This window comes from Pteropus vampyrus, unplaced genomic scaffold (assembly GCF_000151845.1).
Source record: "Pteropus vampyrus isolate Shadow unplaced genomic scaffold, Pvam_2.0 Scaffold60, whole genome shotgun sequence".
In the NCBI taxonomy this organism is placed as follows: domain Eukaryota; kingdom Metazoa; phylum Chordata; class Mammalia; order Chiroptera; family Pteropodidae; genus Pteropus; species Pteropus vampyrus.
In genome coordinates this window covers 1,138,843-1,149,681 of record NW_011888841.1, presented here as the reverse complement: position 1 = coordinate 1,149,681, position 10,839 = coordinate 1,138,843, and the positions used below count along the sequence as shown (strand labels likewise).

General features: G+C 38.8%; 1 protein-coding gene and 1 pseudogene across 1 annotated transcript in view; both read right to left on the bottom strand.

Annotated features, from left to right (window-relative positions):
- ACBD3 (acyl-CoA binding domain containing 3) overlaps positions 1–9,994 on the bottom strand; it is a 16,605-nt gene extending 6,611 nt beyond the window's left edge. Inside the window, exons 1-5 of the mRNA XM_011360836.2 lie at positions 9,815–9,994; positions 9,026–9,166; positions 7,086–7,244; positions 4,696–4,870; positions 1,116–1,302 (exon numbers count right to left, since the gene is read on the bottom strand). Of these exons, the coding sequence (XP_011359138.1) occupies positions 1,116–1,302; positions 4,696–4,870; positions 7,086–7,244; positions 9,026–9,166; positions 9,815–9,882 (730 nt within the window). The 5' untranslated portion in view covers positions 9,883–9,994. The remainder of the gene's footprint in view (positions 1–1,115; positions 1,303–4,695; positions 4,871–7,085; positions 7,245–9,025; positions 9,167–9,814) is intronic.
- On the bottom strand, positions 3,777–3,873 carry LOC111740254 (annotated as a pseudogene).
- Positions 9,995–10,839: the final 845 nt, after the last annotated feature.

The following is a 10,839-nucleotide window of genomic DNA, read 5'->3' as shown; positions in this document are numbered from 1 at the left end:
GAAGAGCTCTGAAACCAGCTTTCTTACAAACCACACCACCATGGTTCAGACCTCCCAGCTTCAATGTCCCTTCCCCAGGAAAGCCTCTGCTGTCCTAGTCAGGTCACATCCTCCATATTCACGCTCTCAAACTACAGTGTACCGCTCTCTCCCTTACAGCACTTAACCGGAGTCGCGGTTTACATCTGTGTGCTTCTCTGCCTCAGCACTGCACTTGTAGCACTCAGAACATCTTCAACCAACTGAGGAATGAACGAGCAAGCTGCCCATGAAAAGCTAACAGGCCTTTGAGAATGCTAAGTCATCTTTTAGGTAACATACTTTAGTCTCAAAAAATGTGCTGTGCTATAAGGTAGCCAGCCTCCAAGATGGCCCCCAGGGATCCTCATATCCGGGTATTCACGCACTTGTCAGGTCACCACCCAAAATGTATCAGGGTTGGTATGTGGGACCAACAGAATGTGACGTAAGTGTTGACGTATTTCTTCTAAAGTTAGGGCATAAAAGACACTGCCAGTTCTGGTTTGTTCACTTTTAGATCCTGTGCTCTGGAGGAAGCCAGCACTGCGCTGAGGACACTGCCCTAGGGAGAGGTTTCATGGGGCAAGGAACCGAGGCCTCTTGCCAACAGCCACCCTGTGAGGAAACCCTTTGGGAAGCATAGCCTTCAGTCCCCAGTCAAGCCATCACATAATTGCATCTCAGCCAACATCTCAACTACAGCCTCATGAGACGCCAGGACCACCACCACTCAGCTAAGCTGTTCCTGAATTCCTAACCCACAGAAACGGTGTGAGATAATAAATATTATTATTTTAAGCTGATAAATTTGGGTACAATTTGTCACACGACAACCTATATATATATAATAAGATGACCCAGAGTCCAAAGGACATCTGATTTATTCTAAGATTATTAGAAGTATCAGATTCAGACTAAAAAAGAGTGAAAACAAAAGAAAAAAAAATAATAAAAAAATAAAAAAGAGTGAAAACACATTCAACTTTCGCAAACACGTAATTGCTCTCCAAAGCTAGTCAACCTCATTTCTTGATTTTTGCTCTTCACGAAGTCTAAACTATGACATCTGGATGAATACATACAGCAAACTGTACCTTTTGGTCCATTCTCCAGGACTTCTTCTGCAGCTTCTGGTTCAAGTTCTTTTTCAGAGTTGTCAGTGTGGGTTTTGGCCTGTCCATTAACTGACATCATATCACTTGGTACAGCTGCATTCGCTTTTGCGGATGTAGGCAATGAAGCCCCAGCTACTGCCACTTCCTGTTGTTTCTGTAATGCTGCCTACAAGTCGAGAAAAAGTGTAGAGAAAAAGTGAAGGTACACTGACCAGGAAGGCTAAGAAACGAGACGTTTGCCCTCAAATGCATTCTGACCCCATGTTTTTGTCCTATCAAAGCACTCGGCTCCGAGAAATTACTAATAAATTTTATTAGTTTTTATCTTATCTATAATGAATATTAATGGCTCAAGATCGAACCAACGGTTAAGTGATAAAAAGTTAACATAGATGAAAAACTGAAACTGAGAATCACAGAAAAACTAATCAGGAAAAGTTCAAGTAGGTAGAAATAATCAACTCAAAATAAAATTACTGAGGGCAAAAATTGAACATAAAATTGTTCATAAAATTGATAGAGAAAAATCTTGATAAAACTCATATACATAAAATTTGAATCAGGAAAATGAAACTTGGTAGAAATAAATGATCACAGAAGAAAATTCACAAAGGCAGAAGGTGTTATTGGTAAAATCTGATACTAGTCCTCAAAGTAACCAACAAATCAAATGTGGACAATTATTCTAAAATGGAAAAAAATAATATATCTTCACTGTAAACTATATATTTATACAGAGAAAAATTCTTACAATTAAATTGAAAACTGTTATTCATGTAGAAAATAGTGACCTAAGAATTAAAAAGGCTTATAAAATGGTGTTTGAGATCAAAATACTTTCTCAATGAAAATTTGTCACTCTTCACGTAATTATGATTAAAATATGTGTATTCATAAATATGAAATCAAAATGTCTTCTGAGTCAAAATGGGAGTGTAAAAACATCTTAAACACAAAGGACAATTATTTTGGGACATTCCTTTCTTATATCAAGATGGACAGATACTAATACTACTAAAAATACCTAAGTAATCTTAATACCTTAAGTAACTTTTGCGGGAACTTTGTACGGCGTCATGATTTTTCATAAATTGAACACACCCATGTAACCAACAGCCAGATCAAGACGTTCTCTGCACCGCAGAGCAGCCCCCCGATGCTTCTTTCTAGATAACCCCCCCACGCCCTCCATGGTAACAACTCTGACTTATCTAACTTATAACACTATCAAGTCTTTGCCTGTTTTTGAACTTCACATAAATGGAACTGTATATTATATGCTCTTTTTTGTGTGTCTGGCTTCTTTCACTCAACATTATTTTTGTGAGATTCACATATAGGATCACAAGTAATTCTGTTTTGTTTGTCTGCATTGCTATAGGGCATTCCATTGTGAAAATACAAAATTTATTTGTCCATTCTACTGCTGATAAGTATTTGGACATTTATGTAACTTTCTTAAAAGAAAAAAAAAGGAAGGAAAAAATATAGGGGGAAAAAAAGCCCTTATAATCTTATGGGATAAGGGATAATGACATAGTTTGGCATATCCGTATATACATTTCACTTTACATATGATTTACAAACCAATTACTTAAAACACCTCTCCCTGCTGCTACTGCAGGCTAGTAATACTCTTAAGAACTCAAGTCAGCACACTCAAAACATTCACTGCATGGCAAGAACAATAAAAGCATTCTGCTGCTGATGAACTGGTCTAGTTCCACGGGTCCCTTCTCCAGTAAGGCTTTCTTGAAACTCTAGCAGCAACTCCTTTTCCCGGAACCCCACTACCCATGAACATACATCGATTCTATGTGATGGACTAATTATTTATATATATAATCTCTCTTCTATACTTTGGGAAGTTTTTAAAAGCACAAAAAGGTACAGGAACAATGTAACACTAAGGTAACCACACCCCCAATTAATAAGATGGCCACATTCTGTCATTTTGCTCAGTATTTTTATGAAAATTAATACTTTATGGGGGCTGATATTCTTTGTTCCTTCCCTAGTCCCTTTCCTTCTCTTTCCAGACAATCTATCAATCTGGTAAACAGTGTGAGCACTGTAATCTAAAATTATGGCTTTCTAGTTGTTTCAAAGAGTCTTGGTTTGGCCCTACTTGACTTTGTATTCATTAAGTGATAGCAACCTATAAACAGGACAATGTGTAGGAGCTATCTTATAAAAAACTTATTTCAATGTCCATAAGAGCAGGAAAAGGGAAGTAATATGCTAACACAGAAACGGGCTTTAGAAGACAGGAAAGAAATCCCTCAAAAATACCATTAATTATCCTGAATACACTCTGGTTTGACATACTCCCTCTTCTCATGGATTACACAAACCCTACAGTGCTTTTTAACTACTCATTAAAGCTAAAGACTAAGGGAGAGAGGTATTTTAGGTAAGAATATTAATTTTCAAGGAATTTAAAGAGCTGGTAAGAATATTAATTTTCAAGGAATTTAAAAACCAAAGATTACTTCATTTAACAAGATATGTTGAACAACTGTAAGGTAATACTTTTCTTCACTCAGATTTTTTGACAGGTAGTAATTGCTTTATAAATGAAAATTAAATGAATAAGCACACTTAGCTAGATTGTTTTGTTTGCTTGGTTATTTATTTCTTTTTAACAGGGAACGCTGCATGAATTTGCATGTTGCCCTTGTGCAGGGGCCATGCTAATCTCCCTGCTCCAATTTTAATAGATGTGCTGCCAAAGCAGCTCCTAGATTAAGTTTAAAGAGGCATATTATGCTTCTGCACGATGTAAAAAGTGAATGTAAAATCAGTTGCCTTCCATATGTACAAAATACTTTCACAGGGTAACTATTTTCTCATTTTATTCCTCTGACAGTCCTGTGAAATTAATAGGACAGGCCAGGATTTCATATCCTATCCTTTACTGGCAGAAACAAGATCAAACAAGATAATGGCAAAGATGGGACAAAATCCAAGTGTTATCTGACCCCCCCCATCCCATGTGTTTTCCCCTAAACCACCTACTCACATGCAGAAGCAAACTATTTGGGGGTAGGGAGTGAGAGGAGGTCTACCAACATACTGGAGGTGCTCACTAACTAGTTATTGAACTCAACACAAAGGCCAAGATGGACCCAAGCTCTGTAGAACCAACCAATAGCCTTAGGGGATGGGGTCCTCCCACTGAAAGCTATCTGGGCCTATGACAGTGCACTGTCTGAAGGATGTCCTTGAACTAATGCTAGTTACCCAAGTCCTCATGGTTCCAGGACCACTGTTAGAATCCACTTCAGACTCACTGAAATGATACTCTGTCCATACAACTGCCAAAGACCTCTAGGACAATCTAACAGCGGCCACATCATTTGTTGCTTCAGTACCATATGTTTTCTTTCATAACTGCCACACTAAAGACTTTAAACACTGAAGTCTTCCTTTAAAAAGTTCCTTTACACCTGACAGGCTAACTAAAGCAAAATTCATAAGCAGCTCATAAAAAAGAACTGGGGTTTCAATGAAACTGAAACCTCTCGCTAGGGCTGAGTGCTGGGGTTGTCTATCATACCTGTTGCTGTGCGAGCTGGACTTGGTACAACTGCTGCATATACTGTTGATAGTGCTGCTCCTGTAACTGGCGGATGAGAATCTGCTGCTGTTCGTAGTTCCCTGGGTACTGCTGGGCTGCGTACTGCTGGAACTGCACGGCAGTCTGGGAGTTTAAAGCTGCCATTATCTGCTGCCTAAAAACATTAGAAAATATATACTAGTCTGACTACAGGAGATTGTTCATGACAAAACCAAATGTCTGTCATTTATTTTTATAATTTATAATTGTTAAATATGATTAAGCTAGTAATGTATACCAATCAGCATGTGTCCCAGGCCCAGAAGAAATATTTAAGAAAATAAACTTGGCCTCTAATTTTTTTACTTAGGGTTTTCAAGGAAAATTTGGTATGGAGAGAGAACAACATATCATCATCACCATCATATTTGCTATCATTTACTGTGCCCCTACTATGTGCCAGGCAATTTTTAAGGCACCACCAAGGTATTAACCCACTGAGTTCCCACCACCACTCTTGGAGGTCAGGGTTTCACAAAGGAGGAAACAGTGGCGTTCGGTAACTTGCCCGAGATCACACTGCTAATATGTGCCAGAACCGGGGCTCAAGTCTAGGCAGTTTGGCTCCATCCTATACTCTTTAACTTTGATGCTGTAAGAGGGTGGACCATCATCGAGGGCAGAGATGAGATATTTAACCGTTAACCACGGTTTCTCTACCCAAATATATGAAAAGCAGTAAGACGCAGAAGAACAGCTAAAAGATGGTACAGGTGGCCCTGGTTAAGTATAAATAAAGCCAATGAAAATGTGAGGGCCCTTGGCAGTTAACCCATTTCCCGTTTGCCCCGAGAATAATTGCTGGCAGCACTTACCCCGAAATAACTTGCAGGTTACAGTCCTAACCTCCCTCCCAAAGTCTGCCACGAAATATCTCACTTTAATTATTATTTTCACATTGCTCTAGTATATCAATAGCCTTAGGAAACAGATGACATTATTCCATGTACAGCATTCCGGTTTTAGTAGTGGTATTTCCATCTACAAAATACAGTAATTTTCAATCGATGAAAACGTCAAATCCTAGAAAATGTTGCATTCCCACGCGTGATGCTAACATTGTTCTCAAACAACTGTTAGCCGAAGATTCATTTGATGAACCTGATTTATGTATACATTTGTTACATTAGGATTAGAGACAAGTTCTGTTTAGAAATAACAAGAACAGTTTTTATATTTTGTTTTCATTCCGAAAAAGAGTCAAGATTTGCTTCAGCCTCGAAGAGTGTTAAAATAAAATTAAATTCATGTTGGTTGTGAGCTGCACTTTTTTTCCTAAACAGGAAATGGGTTAATTTAAAACCTTCCTTAAACAGGAATATTGAAAATAACATCTGGGAACACTTGGTTCAGAGATAGTAATTTCTGAAAACTCTTACGATTCTTTTATTTTTTGTCACAGAGGAACCACGTGCTTAAGTTATGTGACCAACTTGACAAAGATCTCGAAGTCATCTATTAACAGATAAATAACAAAGCAAATTCTCACAAACTCCTGAATAGATCATGATACTGGGCCCACCCCTCACCCCTCAAGAGTAGTGTTCACAGCCTCTCTCCAAAGTAGAATGAGGCCTGGGCCAGAGTGATGCTCTCCTGAGGAACGACTCAGAAATGAGAAGAAATCAATAGGCTCTCATGTTCTCTGGTTTAGCCTATAAGCCAAGCCGCTCCTAGGGCCCCAGGCCTTTTCTGCAGAGTTTTATCCCTCCCTCCTTGCACCCACAGCTCCCTCTTGAAGAACCAGTCCCCTTCTGAGACAGCTGCTCTTGCAGCACTCACTGAATTAAGAAATGATTTCAGCTCCCAGGTCCTGTGTTAGGGGACACCCGACATAGGCTGGGCCAGTTGCATTCTCTGTCCTGGGAGTCTAAAACTGGGTCTCTCAGATTCCAACCAGTCTCTGCCAGATGCATGAAAACAAAGACCACCTAAATCCAGGCTGGGATAGCCTTGTGTGTACCAAAGCAGAGAACGTGCAGAGAACAGAAAGACTGAAACAGAGACATAAGCTGAGAGAAGCAAAGACAAGATCACCTGTACTCAGTCAGGGAGCAGCGGGCAGCCTCAGCTCCTGTTCTTGTCCCTGGGTTCTGAGAGCGAGTCCCAAACCCTTCCCATGCACTCAGTCCTCCTCTTGCAACCAAACGATGCTTAGATGAGGCTCTCTGTGGCAACACCTTACTGGAGCAAATGGCAAGTAGCTAACGTCGCTCTGCCTCCCAGTCACACAAACCACAGGATTATCGCTAAGGTGCACAGAGGCAGAGGCATGTCACAGCACTGTGGCTGCTGTTTCTCCTCCTTAAACACAAGCCACACACGCTTACTTCTGCTGCTCTGACCGAAGCCTCTCTTCCTCCAGCCGCCTCCTTTCCTCCTCCTCCCGTCTCATCCTTCCTTCTTCTTCCCTCCTCCGTTTCTCTTCCTCCTTTTGCAGACGTTCTCTTTCTTCCTCTTCACGCCGCCTTCGCTCCTCCTCCTCCTTCCTACAAGGTAAAGGATGGAGAATGAACCCTATACAAAGAATCCTGTTTAAAAACAAATTCAGATTTTTATTGCACAGTGAAACTGACACCACCTTTTCAGAGAACAGTGTGATATTACCCAAACTTGAGATACACACACTTATCACATGGAGTCAAGTGCACAATATACACAATTATGACAAGAATAAATACTGCTGCACAGAACAGAAAAGGGTATCCATAAGCAGATACGAATGAAATCATTTTAATATACCGTACCCTAAGGTTCCCGTCTAATATATACTCACAGCACCACGAGCTTTTCCTTCATACTACATGCTGTAACTGTGATTAAATTGGAGTAAGTTTAGCAACGCATCTGCCTCACCCATTAAAGTACAAACTACATAAGGGCAGAGATGGCCTATCTCACACCACCACATCCTCAGAACGCTCAGAGAAGACACTATTTCTTGGCTCTATTATGAGAACTGCTTGGGATACCCTACTTTTCTCCCCAAACTCCTGTAAGTAACTAACACCACACCTGAGGCACAGCCAAGGCTCAAAATACCGGAGCTTAAAGTTTAGGCAGAGGAAGCCAAGTCTTTAGGTGCTTTCGAAGAATTCTATGCAGACTTCATCTCATGACAGAAATAAATTTTTAAAAGGAAAAATGCAATTTTATATGTTGAATAGCAACGAAATATTCAATTTATTGTTAAAGCAAATACATACTTCCAAAGACATTCTCATTCACCATGGACTGTAGCACATAAATCAATTTTCCAGTAAAGCGACCTCACTCCATTCTTATATGAATCAGAACTTTTCCTTTGGATAAAACAACCTTCGAAAATGTAGAGGCTACCTCCTATCACCTTAAACAGGAACAAGTTTTACCTAATGCTGTCTTTTGATGACTCGGGAGTTAAAACTACAAACATAAAAATTGTATGTCAAAATACAGTGATGGAGAACTTTACCTTCATATTAAATGGCCCTGACTGCCATACTTTTATAATTCTTATGTCTATTTTTCATGGTTTCTGGCTTCTCCCTCTCAATCAGGCTATTTTCTTTTCTAATCTATTACTTCCAATCCAGGTTAAGGCAAGAAATCAGAGAACCAACTGTTTCTAAAGCAAAATATATGAGGAAAAATTGGTTTCGCAGAATGATTTTCATTATGTAGGAAATTTAGATAGTCAAAGTTATTGAAAATATAACCTCTAGATAAATAAGGTGCTGACTATAATTGTTTGCATTCGCAATCATGAAAGAAAATCCCATAAACATAAACAGCACATTCAGCAGCTCTCCCTCCAGCCCCTGGAAATAATGCTGAGCCATCTGGAAGCCAGGGCCAATACGGAATATCTATATAAGGCCTACCATGCAGCACAGCTAATAACCATGACACGAAGTGTGACTATGATATGGAGTGTGAACATTCTAGAAACTCAAGGGAGACAGCCACAAAGGGTATATCAGACCAGAGGGTAAGGAGGAGGGGGTGGTTGAGTTTACAGTGCTTGCTCAAAAATTCAGTGTAATAACACAAAAGGAATGCTGCCAAGATGGATGGGTGCTTCCTCTTAAAGATATAGCCAGATGGAAGCAGCATGTCCCTCCCCACAAAACTCCTAAATACCTGCTTGTATCAGGAAGTTTGAGCAATTACAGTAAGAAGTGCGGGGGCCTAAGAGAAGTCAGACATCTGATCTAGAACACTCCGTAAAGCAAAACCATCAGTATGCTGGGCTGTACAAGGATAAAGTATTCTGTGCCTCACACGTCACCTTTTTTTTTCTTGCTCTTCCTTCTCTATTTTGTGGGATGCAACATATGTTGAAAACAGATGGCAACACCTATTAAGGAGCTTGACAAACTCTACCATAGCATCCTCTTTAGACATGTTTCCCAGGGCTGCCCATTCTCTCCTGTAAGAAATAACATGGGAAGTTAACTCTTCTTAAGAAAATGAGAATTTGATTTAATTTAAACCTAAATATGAACAATTCTCGATCATAACTAAAATGAAGAATGATTCTACCATAAACAGAAGGCTCAAAACTTCAACTTTCAACAAGCATGTACTGACTTACTAAATTAGGTATGCCACGTACAATCCAAACTTACTTCGTAAACTGCAATTTAACTGCATTGCTGATAATTTCCATACTAGCAAAAGGGTATCAATTTTGTTTTACCTTTATCATATTTTAGCCTTAACTGAATAAAATAGTCAATGTATTCTTTTTTGTCACAACTTCTATAAGTCCCAATAAAGGAATCAATTACTATGTAGTTTAAGTGGCTGCTTTTAATATAATTAGGAAGAATCAAATGAAGCTGTACTTGTCTTATGTTCATAATCAGATGAGTAAGCTTCTTCCACAATATTTAGCCATAAACATCTCCAAGCCAAAAACAGATAAACATCTGAAGACTCCAGAAGCTGCAAGCAAAAATGTTCGTTTCAGTTCTTATTCTAAACTAATGAGCCAGCTATTTACATCTTAACCAATTTACTTTTATACTTTTCACATAATTCTCATTAAGTTTATTATACAACAAAAGACTGTTACCTCCTGTCATTCCCCAACACATCAAAGAATCCAACCTCAGGACAAGTGTCTGGATTATATGGCCCCATTAGAATCTGCTTATGCAGTGCCACAAGCTTCAGTTTTTCTTCATAAGTTGGATGAAAAGCTTTGCCATCTTTTTCTATAAGAAAAAGAAACACGAAGGAAACAATTAGCACTGGCAAAATACATAATTTTCAGCACTGTATGCTGAATTTTTGCTAATAAGGTATGTCACAAACTGCCTGTGATGGATATAAATAAACACTATTGTAGTGAGATTTTTAAAATACTATATTTTAATAGTCGAAGCCAAGACAGAAATGCTTTGTGCTGAATTAATTTATTTTAAATGACGCCAAGCATCAATGTTAAAACTATTACAGAGAAACCAATCTGTCAAGCTACATTCAGATACAAGTGTACTACTGACATCTTTTATACATATTAAAACTGTTCAATCATTTTTTAAAGTTTTTAAAAAAATAATTTCATGTCAATCACTTTCAATACGACCATATACATACTTTACAAAGCTCTATTCAAAACGCACTCACCGCACTGAAGCAGCCTTAGGTGACAAAAGGGCTCTGGGATCAGACAGCCTCAGACACTTCCGAGCAGCAGGGCTACTTAACCTCTCTGTTCATCAATACAGAAAGGAGTCGGCTGCTACTTCAGAGGTAACGGATATCAGCATTAATAATAACTATTAGATCCTTTTCCTTTCTTCGTGTTACGGATGGCTCCAGCAGGTTTTAAATGGGCAATTAAGAGTGAAGCCAGTTTGACCTGTAAAGACTAAACTACCACCAACATTCAAATGTACTATGAAACTGGGTGCTGATAAAATGGGAAATCTTTTACAGAATAGTTCTGCTTCTTTGATAAATGGTAGCATTAATTACTGGTCAATTCTAAAGATAATGAGACTACAAATTTCAACATATAAAAAAAAAAGAAGAGGCAGTAACTAGTATATAGTGCCTACGAATTTTATGCACGTATATAGTGGCCACCAAAAT